This window comes from Mesoplodon bidens, assembly GCF_964165515.1.
Source record: "Mesoplodon bidens genome assembly, chromosome: 11".
NCBI classification, from domain to species: domain Eukaryota; kingdom Metazoa; phylum Chordata; class Mammalia; order Artiodactyla; family Ziphiidae; genus Mesoplodon; species Mesoplodon bidens.
Window position 1 is genome coordinate 72,310,246 of NC_138167.1, and position 23,463 is coordinate 72,333,708.

Genomic DNA, 23,463 nt, shown 5'->3' on the forward strand with positions numbered 1-23,463 from the left:
GCTGTTCATTTGTACCCTTTAATATTCTTTGTAACAAACCAGTAATCTAGTAAGTAAACGGTTTCCTGGGTTATGTGAACCGCCCTAGTAAATTAATCAAACCCAAGGAAGGGGGTCATGGGAACCTCTGATTTATAGCCAGTGGGTCAGAAGCACAGGTGACAACCTGGACTTGTGACTGGCATCTGAAGTGGGGGAAGACCTGTGGACAGAGCCCCTAACCTGTGGGATATGATGCTGTCTCCAGGTACATAGTGTCAGAATTGAGTGATATTTGTAGGACAACCAGTGTCCACTGAGAATTAGAAAATTGCTTGGTGGTGTTGAAAAACACAGACCTCGACCTTGTTTGGGAGTGTGAATGAAAATTAACAGAGCTAAGACACCAGCCAAACCCCCCGATGCTGCGCTCTGGAGCAGAGAAGGCGAGTGCCCAACACCCTGTGTGACTCAGACCCGATGCCCGGCCCTCAGGCAGCTGCACCTGACCAGGAAGCCCCTGACAGGTGGAGGAGGCTGCCCCTCAGGAGTCTCCGGGGCCCAGGAAGAGGAGCGCCCAACAGGACACCTGACTCTCAGGTGACTCCATGACAGGATGGCTGCCCAAGCCGTGTGGCTGACAGGGTCTTGGTTCTCCGGCTGGGTGTCAGGCGTGAACCTCTGAGGTGGGAGAGCCGAGTTCAGGATATTGAACCACCACAGACCTCCCGGCCCCACGTAACATCAATCAGCGAGAGCTCTCCCAGAGATCTCCATCTCAACTCTAAGACCCAACTCCACTCAACAAACAGCAAGCTCCAGTGCTAGACACCCCATGCCAAACAGCTAGCAGGACAGGAACAAAACCCCACCCATTAGCAGAGAGGCTGCCTAAAATCATAATAAGTTCACAGACAGCCCAAAACACACCACCGGACGCAGTCCTGCCACCAAAAAGACAAGATCCAGCCTCATCCACCAGAACACACGCACCAGTGCCCTCCACCAGGAAGCCTACAGAACACACTGAACCAACCTTACCCACTGGGGGCAGACACCAAAAACAACAGGAACTACGAACCTGCAGTCTGTGAAAAGGAGACCCCAAACACAGTAAGTTAAGCAAAATGAGAAGACAGAGAAACACACAGCAGATGAAGGAGCAAGGTAAAAACCCACCAGACCAAACAAATGAAGAGGAAATAGGCAGTCTACCTGAAAAAAGAATTCAGAGTAATGTTAGTAAAGATGATCCAAAATCTTGGAAATAGAGAAAATGCAAGAAACATTTAACAAGGACCTAGAAGAACTAAAGAGCAAACAAACAATGATGAGCAGCACAATAAATGAAATTAAAAACTCTCTAGAAGGGACCAGTAGCAGAATAACTGAGGCAGAAGAACGGATAAGTAACCTGGGAGATAAAATAGTGGAAATAACTACCACAGAGCAGCACAAAGAAAAAAGAATGAAAGAATTGAGGACAGTCTCAGAGACCTCTGGGACAACATTAAACACACCAACATTTGAATTATAGTGGTCCCAGAAGGAGAAGAGAAAAAGGGTCTGAGAAAATATTTGAAGAGATTAAAGTTGAAAAATTCCTTAATATGGGAAAGGAAATAGTCAATCAAGTCCAGGAAGCACAGAGGGTCCCATACAGGATAAACCCAAAGAGAAACACGCCAAGACACATATTAATCAAACCATCAAAAATTAAATACAAAGAAAAAATATTAAAAGCAGCAAGGGAAAAGCAACAAAAAACGTACAAGGGAATCCCCATAAGGTTAACAGCTGATCCTTCAGCAGAACTCTGCAAACCAGAAGGGAGTGGCAGGACATATTTTAAGTGAGGAAAGGAAAAAACCTACAACCAAGATTACTCTACCCAGCAAAGGTCTCATTCAGATTCAATGGAGAAATTAAAACCTTTACAGACAAGCAAAAGCTAAGAGAATTCAGCACCACCAAAGCAGCTTTACAACAAATGCTAAAGGAACTTCTCTAGGCAGGAAACACAAGAGAAGGAAAAGACCTACAATAACAAACCCAAAACAATTAAGAAAATGGTAATAGGAACATGCATATCGATAATTACCTTAAATGTAAGTGGATTAAATGCTCCAACCAAAAGACATAGACGGACTGAATTGATACAAAAACAAGACCTGTATATATGCTGTCTACAAGAGACCCACTTCAGAACTAGGGACACATACAGACTGAAAGTGAGGAGATGGAAAAAGATATTCCATTCAAATGGAAATCAAAAGAAAGCTGGAGTAGCAAGTCTCATACCAGACAAAATAGACTTTAAAATAAAGACTATTACAAGAGACAAAGAAAGACACTACATAATGATCAAGGGATTGATCCAAGAAGAAGATATAACAATTGTAAATATTTATGCACCCAACATAGGAGCACCTCAATACATAAGGCAAATGCTAACAGCCATAAAAGGGGAAATCCACAGTAACACAATAATAGTAGGGGACTTTAACACCCCACTTTCACCAATGGACAGATCATCCAAAATGAAAATAAATAAGGAAACACAAGCTTTAAATGACACATTAAACAAGATGGACTTAATTGATATTTATATGACATTCCATCCAAAAACAACAGAATACACTTTCTTCTCAAGTGCTCATGGAGCATTCTCCAAGATATATCATATCTTGGGTCACAAATCAAGCCTTGGTAAATATAAGAAAATTGAAATCGTATCAAGTATCTTTTCCAACCACAACACTATGCGACTAGATACCAATTACAGGAAAAAAAACTGTAAAACATACAAACACATAGAAGCTAAACAATGCACTACTAAATAATTTGATTACTGAAGAAATCAAAGAGGAAATGAAAAAATACCTAGAAGCAAATGACAAAACATGACCCAAAACCTATGGGATGCAGCAAAAGCAGTTCTAAGAGGGAAGTTTATAGCAATACAATCCTACCTCAAGAAACAAGAAACATCTCAGATAAACAACCTAACCTTACACCTACAGCAATTAGAGAAAGACAAAAAAACCCGAAGTTAGCAGAAGGAAAGAAATCATAAAGATCAGATCAGAAATAAATGAAAAAGAAATGAAGGAAATGATAACAAAGATCAATAAAACTAAAAGCTGGTTCTTTGAGAAGATAAACAAAATTGATAAACCATTAGCCAGACTCATCAAGAAAAAAAGGGAGAAGACTCAAATCAACAGAATTCGAAATGAAAAAGGAAGAGTAACAACTGACACTGCAGAAATACAAAAGATCATGAGAGATTACTACAAGCAACTATATGCCAATAAAATGGACAACCTGGAAGAAATGGACAAATGCTTAGAAAAGCACAACATTCCGAGGCTGAACCAGAAAGGAATAGAAAATATAAGCAGACCAGTCACAAGCACTGAAATTGAAACTGATTAAAAATCTTCCAACAAACAAAAGCCCAGGACCAGATGGCTTCACAGGTGAATTCTGTCAAACATTTAGAGAAAAGCTAACACCTAACCTCAAACTCTTCCAAAATATAGCAGAGGGAGGAACTCTCCCAAACTCATTCTATGAGGCCACCATCATCCTGATACCAAAAGCTGACAAAGATGTCACAAAAAAAGAAAACTATAGGCCGATATCACTGATGAACATAGATGCAAAAATCCTCAACAAAATACTAGCAAACAGAATCCAACAGCACATTGAAAGGATCATACACCATGATCAAGTGGGGTTTATTCCAGGAATGCAAGGATTCTTCAATATACACAAATCTATCAATGTGAAACAACATATTAACAAATTGAAGGATAAAAACCATATGATATTCTCAACAGATGCAGAAAAAGCTTTCGACAAAATTCAACACACACTTACAATAAAAACCCTCCAGAGGGACTTCCCTGGTGGTGCAGTGGTTAAGAAATCCACCCCTCGAACCAGGGGTTTGAGCCCTGGTCTGGGAAGATCCTACATGCCATGGAGCAGCTGGGCCCATGCACCACAACTACTGAGCCTGCGTTCTAGAGCCTGCGAGCCGCAACTACTGAGCCCATGTGCCACAACTACTGAAGCCCACATGCCTAAAGCCTGAGCTCTGCAACAAGAGAAACCACTGCAATGAGAAGCCCACACAACACAACAAAGAGTAGCCCCTACTCAATCCAACTAGAGAAAGCCCATGTGGGGCAATGAAGACCCAGTGCAACCAATAAATAAATAAAAATAAAATTAAACAACAACAAAAAACTACAATGAAGCATCACCTGACACCGTTCAGAATGGCCATCATCAAAAAATCTACAAACAATAAATGCTGGAGACGGTGTGGAGAAAAGGGAACCCTATTGCACTGTTGGTGGGAATGTAAATTGATACAGCCACTATGGAGAACAGTATGCAGGTTCCTTAAAAAACTAAAAATAGAACTACCATATGACCCAGCAATCCCATTACTGAGCATATACCCTGAGAAAACCATAATTCAAAAAGAAGCATGTACCACAATGTTCATTGCAGCACTATTTACAATAGCCAGGACATTGAAGCAACCTAAGTGTCCACTTACAGATGAATGGATAAAGAAGATGTGGCACATATACACAATGGAGTATTACTCAGCCATAAAAAGAAACGAATTTGCATTATTTGTAGTGAGGTGGATGGACCTAGAGTCTGTCATACAGAGTGAAGTAAGTCAGAAAGAGAAAAAAAAATGCCTTATGCTAACACATATATATGGAATCTAAAAAAAAAAAAGTTCTGAAGAACCTAGGGGCAGGAGAGGAATAAAGACGCAGACGTAGAGAATGGGCTTGAGGACACGGGGAGGGGGAAGGGTAAGCTGGGACAAAGTGAGAGAGTGGCATGGACATATATACACTACCAAATGTAAAACAGATAGCTGATGGGAAGCAGCCGCATAGCACAGAGAGATCAGCTCGGTGCTTTGTGACCACCTAGAGGGGTGGGAGGGAGACGCAAGAGGGAGGGGATATATGTATACGTATAGGTAATTCACTTTGTTATACAGCAGAAACTAACACAACATTGGAAAGCAATTATACTCCAATAAAGATGTTAAAAAAAAATAAGAAAACAGAAACCTCATTTAAAATGGAGTCAGGAGGCCAGAAGAGGGAGCTCTCACGCCCACCACTTGCCATCAATTGCAGACCCCAACAGCAAGAAGGTTACTACTTTACTACCCAGCAGGAGGAAGGAACAATTTCTCCCAGCCCAGTGACAGCCCAGCCAATGAGAGACAGTCATGGCTCAGCTAATGAAAAGCTACTATACTTGGAACTCCCAGTTTCCTCCAGAGGATTCTTTGTTTATAACAGCCCCTCCCAACTTTCCCCTCTCCTTTATAAAAGAATCTTCCTCTCCTCTCTTCTCCCCAAGGGAGGCCAGCAGATGAACCACCCAGTTAATCTCACAGTCTCAACTGTGAGAAACAAATTGCTGTTGTAAATTTTAGTGACTTCTTACACAACATTAGAAAACCTAGTATGTTTCTATTTCCATCCTCATACTTGAGAATTTAATCAATACCAACTGACTTTATGCTGAATAGAATTTTCCTCAAATTGGATAGAGTAGTTGTATTTCTCTGCAAAGCAATCCCTAACTTCCATTGGAGAATTGATTTGCGTATGGGTTATTAGTGATAATAGCACTTTTTAGAGAGATATTTTACTTATGTAGCCTCATTTCACCTTTACCACAACCCTGTGAGATGGAATAGGAGTTACTATCCTTAATTTTACAGATGAGAAAAATAGGTTCAGAGCGGTCATGTCACTTGCCCAAGGAAACATAACCAATAAGTGCTGAAGTCAGGACTGGAATACAGGTCCTTTCTACTCCATCGAGGCGCAGCTAGTGTCATGGGCCTCTGTGGGGAACACTTGGCTTACCTGCAGATGTCAAACCGAAATTACATCAGGAAGTGTTCTAATGTTCTGAATCAACTTTGGTTGCTGTGAATGTGAAAGGGGATTGATGGGGATCCCCTTATCAAGTAGGACCCCACTTTATTCCATTTGTCCCTCATTTTTTTACATGGATATTGAGCTGAGTGTGGTAACCATGGGTCTCAAACAAGAAGAGTTTACAGGGGAACTTAATGTCAGTCTTCAGATACGCTGGTCTGATTGAAAGTTGTCTAGTCATTTGAATCTGCACAGGGCTGCTTTAGAACAGTAGAAGGAGAAGAGATGTTGATTGAAAATTAGAGTGAAAAGTAATTGAATTACAAAAATCCTTGCTTTATTTTTCTTGGCCATTATCACCACCTGAAGCATATTTATGCTTGTTTACTGATTTTCTTCCTCTCCTAAAATTAAGCTCCATGTAGGCAACCAGTAAATATTTACTGATTGATGAATGGATGGATGGACGGATGGATGGATGAAGACCAACCAGAGACAGTGTACTACCACTGATCTGTATGATATGCTACTTAACCTCTCTAAGCTTCACTTCCTCATCTTTAAAATGGAAGTGATATACATACCTTGTAGGATGGTTGTGAAGATCAGATGAGAATAATACATAGAAGGGCTAGCCTCCTGTCTGGTAGGCCCTCAGGAAATGTCAACTGGTGGAGAATTTCTGTCATTAGAGGTCTTTTAAGAGAGAACAGATATGCTTCTGCCCTGCATGGTTTAATCCTTCATTTCACTAAAACCCCTGGGGTTGAATCAGGTCATTTCCCAAGGCCCTTTCTAGTCCTGTGACTCTGAGATAGGATTCCTTCTTCAGAGATGTTTCCACTGTCAGGGAAATGAGAAATGTCTTCAGGAGTGGCCCCCTCAAGGCTTGCTCTGCAGGCAAAAACCAGTTTGGAGAGTTTCATCGTCTGGACGCACTTCCTTCTGCCACAACTGCAGTTTCATTTTGGCTGTGGTTAATGACAGTGAGTAACCCAACATGAAAAGGCCGCTGACAGGTTTTCAGCAAAGGACACAGCGAAATAGCTACAAAAGGATTAAAGACCAATCTCTCCACCCAGAGAGCCTGCGTGTAAAACGCATACACAACTCAGCGATGATAATCAAAGAGCTGGGAATGGTTCTATGGTTTCATGGACCAATAAAGAAAATGTAAAGCAATTTCAGGCCCTCTGCCCTCTTCCAACAGCCTGTCCGCCTCACATGGAGATAAAAGGGCCAGTGATGGCTGAAAGAGAAGGGTGGAGAAGTGATCATTCTGCAGAGAAGGAGTCCGCTGAGCCACATTTCCATCAAAAGTCTCATTCCCAGGGCGACAAGTGGGATTGTTATCCATTTTGGGAGAAGACAATGATAACTTTGGAAGCATTAAAAAAAACCTTCAGAGGTTTCTGAGCAGAAACAGCTCAGAAAGCTTTTGAAATGCACCATCTGAAACCATGGTTGGCTATAGCCGGGTAACGCCGACTCATCCTATGAAACGCCTTCCCCAGTCTGATGGGACTTTGCTCTCAAATTCAATTAAGGCTTATAGCACCTGGAGTCAGGAGGATGAGAGTTCAATTCAGGTGTCCTGAGTTGAAGTTATGTTACCCCAAAATCACAAACGGCTAGGCCAAAGGAGCAGACCCCATCTCTTCAGATCTAGATAACTGAAGGGCATCTCAGTTCTACTCGCCTCCAAACTTTGTTCCTTTTTCCTAGGTTATTTTATTCTTCTTCTTGTCTCCAGAAATAATTCCACAAAGGGAAGAAAATAAGATATTGTTTTCTTCTTTCTCATCAGCGCTTGATCCACTGCAGTTACTTTATACCAGTTGTTCTGTAAATGCTATTCTACGTGAGAAGAATTTTTTTAATTAATTAATTTATTTATTTATTTATTTTTGGCTGTGTCGGGTCTTTGTTGCTGTGCGCGGGCTTTCTCTAGTTGCGGCGAGCGGGGGTTACTTTCATTGCGATGCGTGGGCTTCTCATTGCAGTGGCTTCTCTTGTTGTGGAGCACAGGCTCTTTGGCATGTGGGCTCAGTAGTTGTGGCTCTCAGGCTCTAGAGTGCAGGCTCAGTAGTCGTGGCTCATGGGCTTATTTGCTCCATGGCATGTGGGATCTTCCCGGACCAGGGCTTGAACCTGTGTCTCCTGCGTTGGCAGGCGAATTCTTAACCACTGAGCCACCAGGGAAGTCCCTCTAGTGATCTTTCAATGGCTAAATCCAATGCATCCCTCTCACACTTAAACTCCCTGACACCTCTGACTCACTTGATGCTGTCCACTGCCTCCTTACAAAATGACATCTTCATTTAATTGCCATGATCTCACACCAGGCTGGTTCTCCTTCCAACTTCTCAGTCCTCTTCAAAGACATTTTTTCTTCTGCCGCTCCTTCAGTGTAGGCCTGCCGGCTTTCTTCTCTCCCTGGGAGATCTCATCTACTCCTCCTACTGCCTATGTGTTTATGCCTCTCAATCTACAGCTGTCCTTGACTTCCCTCCTGACCACATTGTCAGCATTTCCAACTGCTTCTGGGCAGGAGTAACCTATTAATATTTTAAACCCAGCATCTCCAAATCAAGACAGGTACCTTTTCAATCTGCTTCTCTTTCTGCATTCCCAACTTCAGTTAGTGGGAACTCACTAGAGTTGTCTCTAACTTCTTCCTTTTCTTTATCCCCAGCCCCATCCTCTGAGTAGCCAAGACCTATTAGTGCTACTCCCACATCACCTCCTCATCCATCCATCCCTTCCTTCCCATCCCCACCGCCACTGCCTTCATTTAAGCCCTCACTTCCTCTTCCTTCATTATTGCAATACCCCATCAGTCTGCTGCTTCCTGCCACCAGAGTGATCCTCAGCCACAGCGAGGAACAGTTCACCCTCTCTGCAAGCCAAAAAAACCCCATTTTTTTTCAATAGTTCCCCATTGTCTTAAAAATAAAGTTCAAGTTATTTTAGCCGGGCTTTCAATGCCTCCTAGAACCTAGTCTCAGCCATCATTTCTAATCTCCTATTACTCGGCTTCTATTCTCCAAACACAGTTCCTTGCTTCTAGGTAGGAATCCAGTCGATCCCCCGCTAGATGCTCTGCCTCTAATTGTTCCCCTTGGATTCTCTGCCTGTAGTTCTCATTCCATTTTCACCTGCCCAATGCTGTATCCCCCAAAGCCTTCCCTCCGAGTCCTCTGCTCACTTGAAGTTAGAACAAATCCCTCTTTTCTCTGTATCCTCATAGCATTTTTCATTTTGGACCCCAGTTGTAACACTTACACCTTTTTACCTCATATTGAGGTGAAATGGGTTCATTTCTCCTCCAGATTGTAAGATTCTTCAAAGTCCACTCCACAAAAGATTATGAAGTTTGTGTTTTTTAAAATTAAGCATGGGGGCTTCCCTGGTGGCGCAGTCATTGAGAGTCCGCCTGCCGATTCAGGGGACACGGGTTCGTGCCCCGGTCCGGGAAGATCCCACGTGCCGCGGAGTGGCTGGGTCCGTGAGCCATGGCTGCTGAGCCTGTGCATCCAGAGCCTGTGCTCTGCAACAGGAGAGGCCACAACAGTGAGAGGCCCACATACCGTAAAAAATAAATAAATAAATAAATAAAATTAAGCATCATAACAGCAACTAGACTCAAAGTGTAAACTGCAGCTCTGGGACTGGATCTTTCTAGAGGGAGAAGATGATACAGAAGCATAGAGCCACTGCACTGTGTGGCAGGAAGTGGGCATGTCTTACCGCCATTTGTTTCCCCTAGTCTAGGACTTTGCACATGTCAGAAGAATGGCATGTTCTAGCTGGAAGGCCTGAAAGATCATGCAGTCCAATCTTCACGTGCCCTAGCATAGGGAACTGAGATCACTGAAGTTAGGGACTCGCCCAAGGTCACCAGATCAGTGAAAGGCCAAACCCCAGGGCACACTCTCCCACACCCCTCTACAGCCCCTCCTTCTTTGCACCCAAGGGATGGGGGTAAGGTGTCACAGTTATTAATCAGTGTTATGAATATTCTAAAAGTAATACAATGTAATCAATGGATATGTCTGGGCTGAGTGTCCAAAGAAATAGGGAAGATCTTGAAGGACTTGCAATGTTTCTCCTTTCATGAGTGCATCATTTCCATAAAAGTCCTCTCCACTCCATTGATTCTACGCAGCCTGAGGGATCCTAGTTCCCAGAATAAACCCGAGCCCACGGCAGTGAAAGCATGGAGTCCTAACCACTGGACAGCCAGGGAGCTCCCAAGAGTCAAATTGTTCTATGGTTAATTAAGTGTTCAGTCACAGAAAAAGGGAAGACTGAACATTTTAAAAGGTCTCATTCCTGGATTGGTGCCCCTCCTGTAAGCCATTAGGAAAGATCCAGAAAAACTGCCTGATTTTTTTTTTCCTCTAAAAAAAGTTACATGATTGAGATAGGATTTTATTATTTTTTTTCCAAAAGGTTTCTCAAAATCATTGCTTTATTCTCAATAGGACTTATTTTGTTTTAATTAAAAAAACTTTTTTCAATAGGACTTTAAACAAAAGCCTCATTAGAAGTCTCTCAAGAAATTTTATCCAGAAAAAAAGTTCTCTTTTAAAACTGCCTTTGTCCTTCTCTTTATAAACCACTCATGTCAGCCAAGTATATTATACTTATTCACATTTTTTTTTTTTTTTTTTTTTTGTGGTACGCGGGCCTCTCACTGTTGTGGCCTCTCCCGTTGCAGAGCACAGGCTCTGGACACGCAGGCTCCGCGGCATGTGGGATCCTCCCGGACCGGGTCACGAACCCGTGTCCCCTGCATCGGCAGGCAGACTCTCAACCACTGCGCCACCAGGGAGGCCCTATTCACACATTTTATACACATATTTTGAAGAAGTAAATGAAGAAATCTTTATTTCTTTTTTCCTGCATTAAAAGCAACCACATAACCTGTATAGATTAAACAAAATATACTCTTTTATTATTATTCCTACTTTAGAAAAGAGAATGTTAAGGTTCTCACCCATTAGCTGGGGCAGAAAAAAGGAATAAAGAGTGTTATTACTGTCCAACGAATACCCCTAAAAAAGTCTCTCAAGGTTCTTCAATTAACAACTTGGTTAATAGCCTCTTCTCCAACACAGCCAGGAGGTAACATGAGTGCTTTCCCTTTTTTTTCTTTTCTTTTTCCCCCTAATTAGCAAATATATCTTACTTATACTTGCTTCACTGAAACCGGCACTGGGATAAGAACCAGCCTGGAGAAGAAATGGATACATTATAGGAGTTTGTCAGAATGTAATTAAGTAATGGGTAAGAGAAAATAGCTGTTCCATCTTGCTCATTCAAACCACAAAGCTCTGCCTGCTTCTAAAGAAAAAGTAGTTTGGTAGTAAATCATTGCACAGCATTTATCTGAGCATTCAGAAACAATAGAATCCCATAATAATTCATCGTCATAAATATTAGTAGTAATACATTTCAGCATGGATTCAGCATTCCACCAGTCATGTCCCCTAGAACCTTACAATAGAAGACAGAACCCTAATAAAGTGTGGTTTACTCCACCCTTCTGAACACTGAAGAAATCACACTCACTCCATCTAGACATCATTTTTAACCAGGCTTACTCTCCGTAGAGCTAATAAATAGTACTTTCTCCAAACAATAACACTAACACTACTAACTTAATCATTGGATTGTAGCTTGCAGATGACCAAGGTCTGTAACCTATGCTTCTGTGAAGTAGTGGAACGAGGAGGAGGAACTTGAGTTGCAGAGAGGTTAAGAAGCATTTGCTGGTCACCTAGCTAGCAAATGACAGGGCAAAGGAGAGCACGGTCAGGCAGAAAGCAAGCCTGGGCTTCAGGGTCAGGCAGACTTAGGACTTGATCTCAGCTCACCTAATTCTAGCAACACTAACCTGGGCAAGACATGTAACCTCTCCCAGCCTTTTTTTTTTTTTTTCTTTTTAACTACAAATATGTATAATACCCACTTCACAGATTTATGAGAATAAACAAGACAAAATGTGAAAACCACACAACAAAATTTCTGGCACATAAAAGATGTTTATTGTTTATTTGCTTCCCTCTGTTCACACATCTGCAGAAAGGGAGTAATAAAACCTACCTCAGTGTGGGACTTAATGAAATAATACCTGGAAAGGGCTCAGCACTGTTAGTTTTCTCTCTTTGTCCTCTTCCCAGCACCCCCAAGCCCCCTCACCCCCAGAGCAAAGCTGTCTCCAGGGAAAGGGACAGTCAGCATATTAAGAAAACTTTAGAGATAAGAAGCTTATCTTCATATGTCAACAAGCATTTGACTTACCTACTGAATTTATAATTGTTTCTCAGGGAAAAAAAAAAGACCAGAATTAAATATTTTTAAAAGACTTCCAGAGTCACTAGACAATTTCAGTATAGCTGGAAGCCCTCAAGGTGATAAAAGTATGAGAATGTCCCAACCTCAATCCCTTCCATTCAACCATCTAAGCATTTCCTTTTTTTTTTAAGGCCACAGTGTCACTTTAACCGAAAGTTAGATGGAGTGAGAACAAGGGGGTGGAGGTGAGAGGTACAAAGAGAAGGAAAATGAAAACACGACGCACAAGACATCTGAGAGGAAAAGTAAGTTTTCATACAAATCTGAGTTCTCTTTCTAAAAGATCATTGCCACTGACACGTTACTATCTGCTAGATGCTATGAAGCTCCCACACGACCACTCTTGATAAAACAGGATGTTTCCAATATGGAATGTCCTTTCTAGCACCGCCATCCACACTCTTAGTCAACAGCACAGGCTGGCTTGGCCGCGCGCTCTGGCAAACGTGTTCCCAAGTGTCAGCTTAGGGCCACCTTCCTCCAAAGCACGGTGTCAATTACATTTTTCATCAATTCCCAAATGAAGGAATGCAGGAAAAACCTTCCGCTCATCTTAAGGGCTGTTATTTAGTTAGTTAGCTAGTTTTGGAAAGTTCTTCTTTGGTTAAGGTTGGATTTGTTTCAGTATTTACGTCCCTAATTTACCCACCCCGCTGACTGTGGCAAATCCTCGTTGTGTTCGCCCTTTGAGGAGTCTGGTACAGTTTGTCTTTGAGAAGTACAGGAAGAGTTTCATAAGCATCTTTCAGTTGCAGGCACATAACCAACAGGGGGGGTGGAGGGGGTGGAAACAACTAGAATGTCAAAAATTTTTTTTCCCCCTAAAGCACTCATTTCCTTTTTCCTAAGATTTAGTTCTGGAGAAAAAAAAAAACCAGATTGCAAATGCAAACCACCTCCGGAGGGAACCTTAGAGCAGACTCCAAAAGCGCGCGGCGCAGCGGGAGGGGTCCGGGCCGGCCCAGCGCTCTCTAACAGGCCCCCTCCTCGGGCTCGCTGCTGGGCGAAGGCGCCGACGAGGCCTTGGACTCGCCGTCGCTGTTGCATTCAGCCCTGAGCGAGGGGCCGGCGCCGGCCGCGCTCTCCTGACCCCGCGCGTGGCGCTCCAGCAGCTCCTGGAGGTGCTTGATGTAACGGATGGCGGCGCGGAGCGTCTCCACTTTGCTGAGGCGCTTGTCCGCCAGCTCGCGGGGCAGGTGAGCTCGGAGGCGCGCGTAGCCCTCGTTCACGCAGCGCACCCGCTGTCGCTCGCGTTCGTTGCGCTTGCGGAGGAAAGCGGGCTCGAAGGCGCCGTCCAGCGGCAGGGGCAAGTACGGCCGCCGCGGGGCGCAGCCACCCCGCTCCCGCTCCCAGCACGCGGCGTCCAGACGCAAGGAGACCCTGAAGGGGTCCCGCAGGGGAAGGCGGGGCAGGGACCCAGGCACGCCCATGGGGCCCGGGAGCAGGTGGTACGGCAGGGTCAGCAGTCCGACCTGTTTACGTTTCTCCATCATCCGCCGAAAAGCTAACCAATCACCCCAGAGGTGAATCTCTCAGCAGAAGACTGAAAATAAATCTTCAAAGCGGAGGTGCTGGTCCATTCACACTGCCTAGCACAGCTTGTCTGCTTCTGGAGAAGTTTCTGGATCCGGAAGCTAGGTTCCAGAACAGGCTTCACGGAAACGTTGCATGATTCCCTAAGTTCATTGTACTCCTCGATCTTTTTATAATGATCCAGGCGGAGGTGATAGGCAAAGATTTAGGAGACCGCCCCCCCAATCCACACTTCAAACCCCGTCTTCCCTTCTGATCTTATTTCAAAAGATAACAAAAGGGGTTCCTCTACTCGGTCCCCTAGCCTGGAAATGTGAGCGCACACCAAACGTATAGTAATCTTACAAAACCACCAAAGCTTTTCAATTACTGTAATCCACCGCTCTGTGTCTTCATGAACATAGGAATCGTCAAGGTTTCAGAAGAGCTCCTCCCAGGAACCAACAGTTTTCCTGGCTGCTGAGCGAAAGTTTACCAGAGGCTTTCTCCTTGAAAATCAAGACTTGACTGCCCTTTGTGGTTTCCGGCGTCCAGGGCTAATGGGAAGAGCTTTTAGGCTGTTTGCAAACTTACACTTGCTCTTTCATTTCTGGAGAGGTGGAGAGAAGACCTCATCAAAGGGAAGACTGCTCCCTTGTGGTTATAAAATGTGTCAAGTTAAGGAGGACCCCAGGGAAGGCTTGAGGGTTTTCTAATCCAAAACCAAAACTTTAAAAAAACCCAAGTAGACGTTATTTGAAGAGAACAGAAAAGAAATATACTTTAGCAACAAATATAAGAGCCTGCATATCATTATGTTGAACACGGGGCCGTGATGTATTTGTGCTACTTTTTAAGAGCACATCAAAAGACTGAGCAGTAACAAACACTTTTAGCCAGAGTTATTTCTCACAGTGCTTACTGTAAACACAGCTTAAGCACTGCTTCCTGACCTCTCTGATCCCACCCAGGATATAAGGACATCAGCTTTCCATAGTGTAAAGAGTATATTTCTATTGTATTCTTTTTGTCTTAAAAAAAAAGATGTAATTTATTTTCTCCCTTGGGGGTAAGAAAGCAACATTTGAAAGGTGGAGAGCCCCACTTCCGAGGAGAAAGGATGATGGCTTTGAAGATTTGTCTTTTTAACACACAACCAAAAAATGAATAATTAATCCACCGTGTTGGTGAAGGGCTTTGAAGATGAAAGTGGCATTAAAAATCCAACTGTACTGGTTAATGTCAAAGAATGTGTTATCACACTGAAAATCAGATTTTCTGTTCTGCAAACCAGCACATTAAAGGCAGCTTCTACTTTAAAAGTCTGACTTTAAAACAAGAGAAGCAAAAACCCCCTACGTTTTCAATCAGACTTTCTGCCTATTCCTCGGGAGCCAAGGTGTCGCCCTAACATGTTTTTTCGACAAGTCCTACGCTTCCCTGTTTACTCTGATGATCTGCCTGAAGCAAGTGGAAAAACACTTCCATCATGGCAAATAAAATAGAAACAATTATTCCTTTCAGGCATAAGTTAGTCACATTTTAAAAGGCGTAGCTCCCTCTGAGGCTTGTACCAGTAAACAAACATATGTCATCTTGATTTCTCAGTAGAGTTGAGACCTATCAGGAGGAAGCCCTATTGGGCGAAAAGCCCACCGGAGAGGCAGACAATTAGACCACAAGGAGCTTTTTGGCCATGTCAAAGATGTCGGCCATTACTCTAAGAGTGATGGGAAATAAATGAGGTGTTTTGAGCAGAGAGGTGACGTGGTAAGATTTGTTTTTCTAAAAGATCACTGCAGAATGCAGAATAGATTGAAGGGGAACAAAAAAGAGAATAGTTAAGATACCATTTTTCATCCTCAGATTGGCAAAAATGTAAAAGATTGCTAACAAGGATTGGCGGAAAGGGCAGAAGCATAAATTGCTGCAAGCTTTTGGGAAAATATTAATATTAATAGTGCACATCACATATCCTTTGACTCAGAGTTCTCTACAATTTTATCCTGCAAAAATAAATGCACCAGTATGGATTTATATGTACAATAATATTTATTGCAGCATTGTTTGTAGTGATTAAAACAAGAGAATAAATGGAAATAGCTTGAATGTCCATCAATAGGGAAAGGGCTAATCCTTTTAGCATATTGTCTTATTAAAAATAATGAGTTAGATCTATATGTAAGAACTTGCAGAGATGTCCATAACACGTTAGTGAAAAAAAGCAAATGGTAGGGTAACATATGCAGCATGAACTTAAAACAAACTATTCTGCATGATGTCTTTACATGAGCACAGGGAAAAAAGTAGAAAGACACACTCTAAACTTTTGTCATTGGTTGCCTAAAAAAGGTGGCATTGGGGATGGGGGAGCGGTTCATTTTTCTTTATGGATATTCCTACTATTTAAAGTATTACAAAGAACAAATATTACTTTTGCTTTTCTCTGATCTAGTGAACTTTAAAATACTAAGATAAAATATACAGAAAACTCAAATGATACCCTGATCTGACCTAAACAAACAGATTTATCATTATAATTTAAAGTTCTTGGGCCAAGTTTTCTGGCTTCTTATAAATTCTGTCTCTGAGGAATAAATATCTACAGGATTTCTTCCCCCACTACTAATACCACAATCAACAATGGCCAGACCCTGATCTTATAGTGGTCTTTTTAGAGGGTCCAAGTAGTGTTATGATTACTACATGATCTATATGGTCACAAAGAATGCTGACACTCTTTCTTACACTTTTTGAAGGTGCATGTGCGTTGGAAATAAGTGGTTTTCCCGCTGAGATCCCAGTGAGAGAAGCATCGTTTTACTCGCACAATGTGCGTGAGTGTGTATGTGGGGGGGGAGCATGGGGGGAGGGGCTGCCTTCTTTCTTATATAAGAGATCAAAAGAGGAGATTCTGACTCCCCATCACTCCCCAGTCAGTTTTCATCCAGACAAATGTTCTCGCCAACTTTAAAGATGTCTTTCTTAAGACTGGCTAGATCAAGTTACAGATAGGCAAAACCGCCAAGAGCGTTTGGAACTAGGTTTGTGTAGTCCTACTTAGATCTGCTTGTAAAAGGGGGAATGGGATTCACCAAAGGTCAGGCTCAGGAGATTTAAAGGTATCTCTAAGGCCAAGGAAAACTTCCACCCCTAAAACTCAGACAGGTCCCCCATCACTTGCTTGAAATACGTGAGATAAAGAGACTTAGACTGGCCCTTCTTGTGAAGTATTTGATATCACATTGTAGATTTTGGTATCCTAAACCCATGGCACAGAGGGCTGCACACCCACTGGCCCCGTACCTGCAATATGCATCAGCTGCCACTGATGGGGGAACAGGGAAACATATGTATTACCTCATGATCCAAGTAAGATTTATCACAGGTGTAGTACATAAATCTCAGATTGATGAGATTCTATCCAATTAGTTCTTTTCTATATAGCCCAAGTATAAAGTGTTTGTATTACCATGTGCAGCATTCACCAGGAGTCTTCTCAGGCACAACTAAACTTCAAGATTCATTAAGACTACCATGGGCCACATTTAGCATCAGATTCATTTGGAAGGATTTAGGTCAGGAACAATAGCTCTGAGCAGGGCAGAATTAGGTGTTACACCTCCCTGGGAGTCCTTGCAGTAATCTATGCAGAAATCCACATAGCTGCTCCCCTTAACCCACCTGAGGCCAAGTGACAGCTCAGGTGCAAGGCAAGACCACTCACATCAGACCAGTGTGGCAGCTGCCCTGACTTAGAAGTCTGGTACCCCTCGGGAGCCAGTATGTCTTGTAAAGACCCCACAGGCATAGCTTCCAGGGACCTCACCACGGCCCAATTAAAGAGTCTTCACACTCAGGAAAGCCCAAAGCTGTGCTCCCCCACCAGCTATAGTTGTGGCAACCCAGATGCAATCTAACAATCAGGTAATTGCTTTAATATAAGTCAGGCTGCCTAACAACATAGCTGACATTCGATCTTTATTAGGTTTCAGAGAAACAGATAACAGCAAGTTAACTGAAGGTCAAATTGTTGTGCAAGAAGAGGAAAAGTTTTGTTAATCCTTTATCCACACCATTACATTCTGTTTTTAAAGATAATATAATTTACAGCAAGATTTAAAGAACCACATATATTTAGGTACAATTTATTACTGTTTTTTTCTGAACTTTTCAAACACTATTTGCATTTTAACCTTGTCTATGCAGTCTTTTATTGAATAGAAATCTAAAACTTTGATGTAGTTAAGTCCATTAACCCTTCCCTTTTGGTTTTTGTCTTTTCTCTCTTGCTTAAGGCTACCTTCTCCTACCACACATTTACAAGGCCTTTCCTTGTCTATGTGGCATCTTGGTGTGAATCAGAAAAATGTATCACATTCAAGGCTTGGAGAATGGATGGTTGACTTTGCAATTTATCTGAAAGAACTATTGAGCAAGGATGCCCAAATTTGGAAAAGAAGAGGAAAGTAACATGCACGTTTAAAAAAATTTATTTATTTATTCATTCATTCATTTTTGGCTGCATTGGGTCTTCGTTGCTGGGCGCGGGCTTTTCTGTAGTTGCGGCGAGCGGGGGCTACTCTTCGTTGCAGTGCACCAGCTTCTCAGTGCGGTGGCTTCTCTTGTTGCAGAGCACGGGCTCTAGGCACGCGGGCTTCCGTAGCTGTGGCTCGCAGGCTCAGTAGTTGTGGCTCGCGGGCTCTAGAACACAGGCTAAGTAGTTGTGGCTCACGGGCTTAGTTGCTCCGCGGCATGTGGGATCTTCCCAGACCAGGGCTCAAACCCGTGTCTCCTGCATTGGCAGGAGGATTCTTAACCACTGTGCCACCAGGGAAACCCAACATGCACTTTTAATATCCGTGAGAGAGGAAAACTTTGGGATTCTAATTGGGATTGTGTTAAATATACAGATTAATTTGGAGAGAATTTACTTTTTTTTAACATTGAATCTCTCCTATATGAACATAGTAGAACTCATTTATTCAGGCCTTCTTTTTGCCCTTTAATAAAGTTTCATATGTTTCTTCATGTAGATCTTACATGCTTCTTGTTATAGTTATCTCAGGATGTTTTACAGGTGTGATTGCTGCTGTGAATAGAATTTTTTCAAAGCTATTGACTTATTTCATGTTAATTTTTAATCCAGTCATCTCATGATCTCTCTTACTAGTTCTAATGATTTTTAAATGAGGTAAAATCTACATATAGTTAAACTCTCATATATTAAATACATCATTCAATGAGTTTTGATATATGTATACACTTGTGAAACAACACCCCACTCAAGATAGTTCTAATAGGTGTTTCGGGGGCCACACCACACAGCTTGTGGAATTCTAGTTCCCGGACCAGGGTTCGAACCTGGGTCCTCAGCAATGAGAGCTTGGAACCCTAACCACTGGACCACCAGGGAATTGCCAATAGTTTTTGTTTGTTTTTTGTTTTTTTGGCCGTGCTGCAAAGCATGTGGAATCCCAGTTCCCCAACCAGGGATCGAACCTGTGCCCCCTGCCCTGGAAGCGCAGAGTCTTATCCACTGGACCTCCAGGGAAGTCCCCCAATAGTTATTTTTTAAAGATAGTTTTCTAAAATTTCTTAAACTGTAATCAGATCGTCTACAAGTAATGATAATTTTGTTTCTTCTTTTCTAGTATAACTCATTTATTTTTTCTTATTGAATTTCATTGCCTAAGATCTCTAGTCTAATGCTAGCATCCTTGTACTTTTTTATGGGAAAGCATCTAATGTTGCACCAGTTTAACTTTTGCCGCATTAAAATCTCTAAAGTAGATCAGAGCAATACATTTGTTAAATAAACCTCAAAGCCTGGTGGTCCCTTGGCCAAAAGCACATTCTTTTCCTTTCTCTAATGAAAACCATTTCAATATAGCTGGCCAGAGATTATGCAATCAAATAAATTATCAGTAGAGTAATACTTCAGATTTTAAAATTTTATTTATTTATTTATTTGGCTGCATCCGGTCTTAGTTGTGGCACATGGGATCTTTGTTGTGGCATGCGGGATCTCTCGTTGCGGTGTGAGGGCTCTTCTTTGCAGCGCGGGCTTCTCTCTAGTTCTGGTGCACACATGCAGGCTCCAGGGTGTGTGAGCTTAGTTGCCCTGTGGCATGTGGGATCTTAGTTCCCCGACCAGGGATCGAACCCACATCCCCTGCATTGGAAGGCAGATTCTCAACCACTGGACCACCAGGGAAGTCCCCAATACTTCAGATTTTAAAAAGCACCCATTATCAAATTGCTAAGGATAAATTAAAACCCAAAGTTTAAATAACCTTACCCTATAAGTTTAAATTCAAAGATATCAGCATCAAAATTTCTTTGGTTAAACTCCACAGATCATTCCCCCCAGTTTCCGATTCTGCTCAGTCTCAAATAGAGGGGTCATACTGCCCAGTCTGAGCAAAGTCAGGGTTCCTTCAGCAGTTTTAGCCTAGGTGATCATCTACTGAAATTCATGTAGTCTCTTCAAATCTGAGGAATTGAATTAGTTTATCACCACATGTTTTCTGCTTTTTAAGTCCATAGAACACACAAGATTATCCCAGTTCTAGTCCCATACACACTCCATTTAGAAAACAAGCCATTCTGCAGCCCTTAAAGAAGTTAAACCAAATACTTGGAACTTAACCCAAGAGAAATAATGTTCCAAATACCAGTGGTTAATCTTTTATACCCATGTAACAGTTTCCAAAGGTCAAAGCAGAAAATCAGTGGTATCCAAGAAAAGGAAGGCAGCCTCAAAATTGCCATCAAATAAACCACCCCAAGACTCAGTAGCTTAAGAAAATAAGCATTTATTTAGTTCTTGAGCCTGAGGGGCAATGATTTAGGCTGAATTCTAGTATATGTCTAACATGGGAAACTCAGAATCAAGGGGCAGAAAAAACTTTTTTCTTTTCCTAGGATGAGCTATGAAGTCCCCTTGTAAAGGGCATGGTTACAAGAGGAGTGAAGAACTGGGGCCAGTAACACAATCACTGTAAAATAATTACACACTTTGAACTAGGGACATTTCAGGGGCTCAATAACCACACGTGACTAGTGGCTCCCATATTAGACCGCCCAGTGCTAGTGTCACTGGCCTCCTTGCAATTCCTCAAACCTGTCAGGGATTCTCCTGCCTCGGGGCCTTTGCACTTGCCATTCCCTCTGAGTGAAACACTCTTCCAGATGTGCACATGGGTCACTCCCTCCTCTCATTTGTTTCAAATGTCACATTTTCAATGATGACTTCCCTGTCTACCCTGTTTAAAATTGCAGCTCCTATCTCTGAGCACTATCTATATTCCTTGCCATACTTTTAATGGTATTTATTGCTATCTCGTATACTTTATATTTTAATTATTTATTATCTTTCTCCACTATAATGTAAGCTCCATAAAGACTGGTATCTTTTGCCTGTTTAGTTCACTGTTGTCTCCCCAGTGCCTAGAGTAATAGTAGGCACTCAACACAAATTTGTTGAACAAACTCTAGCCTTTCCATGCCTTTCTGCAAATACTAAATAAAGAAATAAGTCCGTTAGAGTTATATTTGATAATTATAATTTATTATATCAGATTGTAAATCATAAGTCTGATTTACAATAAATCAGGCTTATGCATGAGAATCCCAAGAATTCCAAAGAACAGGTTTACCCACATAAGAAGTCATATTTCCAGACCCTCCCTTACATGAGCCATCAGAAGCAGGATTTGAAACCTTAATTAGAGTCAATTGAAAGAAAAATATCCTAAGAAGCCCAGTCCAGGCCCAAACTTACGCATTACTGTTCTTGTCTTTAGGGCTAGAACATGACGTTTAAAAGTAATTTGCGTGGCTTCCCTGGTGGCGCAGTGATTAAGAATCTGCCTGCCAATGCAGGGGACACGGGTTCGAGCCCTGGTCCAGGAAGATCCCACATGCCGTGGAGCAACTAAGCTGGTGCGGCACAACTACTGAAGCCCGTGCGCCTAGAGCCTGTGCTCCACAACAAGAGAAGCCACTGCAATGAGAAGCCCGTGCACCACAACGAACAGTAGCCCCTGCTCGCCTCAACCAGAGAAAAGCCGGAGCACAGCGACGAAGACACAACGCAGACAAAAAAAAAAAAAAAAAAAAGGTAATTTGCTCTCTGTTTCTGTCTTTGCCATCCAGCAAAATATTAATGCTTGCTATCTGGCTTGTCTTATACACAATTAATCTCTAAGATTTACCTTTGATTGCAACCCTACATCTTTATTCCACAGTCTTTCTAATACTTGGGTTCTAAAAGAGCAGCTATGCTCTTCATTTCTACTTGTCTAATTGGTCAGTAATTCTCCTATTGTTTTTATTGTCTCAGTGGCACCTTGGTGTCTCCTAAGTGGTAAGTCACCCTAAATCAGCTCCTTAGACAACTGTGGGCATCCATTTTACTGTAGGTCTCCAAGTAAGTAGATATTTGAGTCAATAAGCATAGCTTTGATTTATGCCGGTTTGACTTTCATTCATTTAACAAATATTTACTGAGAACCTAATATATGCTGAAAATTGTGCTATGTCATATAGCATTAAGTAGGATAGACATGGGTCTTGTCACCAAAACTTAAAATCTACTTGGTGAGACAGAAAATTAAACAATTAATTACAATGAAGATAAGGATGGTGAGAGAACATATGGTGGACCTAATCTGGTCTGGGGAATGGGGTTAGGATGCTTCAATTTTTGATGACCCTGACATCATTTTCTTTTTAAAGCAACTTTTTGAGTGTTTTTTTCTTTTTTTCTTTCTTTTTTTTTTTTTTTTTTGCGGTACGCGGGCCTCTCACTGTTGTGGCCTCTCCCGTTGCAGAGCACAGGCTCTGGACGCGCAGGCTCAGCGGCCATGGCTCACAGGCCCAGCCGCTCCGCAGCATGTGGGATCTTCCCGGACCGGGGCACGAACCCGTGTCCCCTGCATTGGCAGGCGGACTCTCAACCACTGCGCCACCAGGGAAGCCCTGTTTTTTTCTTAAAAGAAAGAAATGGAAAATTTTATTCGAGCCAAATTTGAGGATTATAACCCAGGAAGAGCATCCATCTCAGAAAGCTCTGAGAACTGTTTACTCCAGGTATTTTTACATACAATAAAACTCATCAATCTCAAATGTACTATTTGATGAATTTTGACAAATGTATGCAGTCATATACCCACTCCCACAATCAACATAATTACATCACCCTTAGAAGTCCCCTCATGCCCCTTTGCAGTCAGTCTCATTCCTCCCATTCATCCTCAACCCCTGACACTTACCTGCTTTTTATTACTACAGTTTTGCCTTTTTTAGAATTTCATATAAATGGATACACATATTATGTAGTCTTTTGTGTATGGTTTCTTTTACTTAGCTTAATGCTATTGAGATTCACCTATGAATAGCTTTTTCCTTTTTATTACTGAATAGTATTCTGCTATGTAGATATACTCTAATTTGTTTATTCATTCACCAGTGGATGGACATTTGGGTTATTTCCAGTTTGAGGTTATTATAAATAAAGCTTCTATGTACATTTGTGTACATGTCTTTATACATATGTTTGTATTTTCTCTTGGATAAACACCTAGAAGTGTTAATTACTGAATCATATGGTATAAAAATTGCTAAGTTGTTTTCTAAAATGGCTACAGCATTTGCATTCCCA

At 42.1% G+C, this 23,463-nt stretch overlaps 1 protein-coding gene across 1 annotated transcript; it reads right to left on the reverse strand.

The window, feature by feature from the left end:
* Window positions 1-13,255: 13,255 nt before the first annotated feature.
* Window positions 13,256-13,777, reverse strand: ASCL4 (achaete-scute family bHLH transcription factor 4; the record flags this gene model as incomplete). The annotated part of the gene is made up of 1 exon (XM_081250204.1): window positions 13,256-13,777. The coding sequence occupies one exon, from the start codon at window positions 13,775-13,777 to the stop codon at window positions 13,256-13,258; it is 522 nt and encodes a 173-aa protein (XP_081106330.1).
* Between the last annotated feature and the right edge of the window lie 9,686 nt (window positions 13,778-23,463).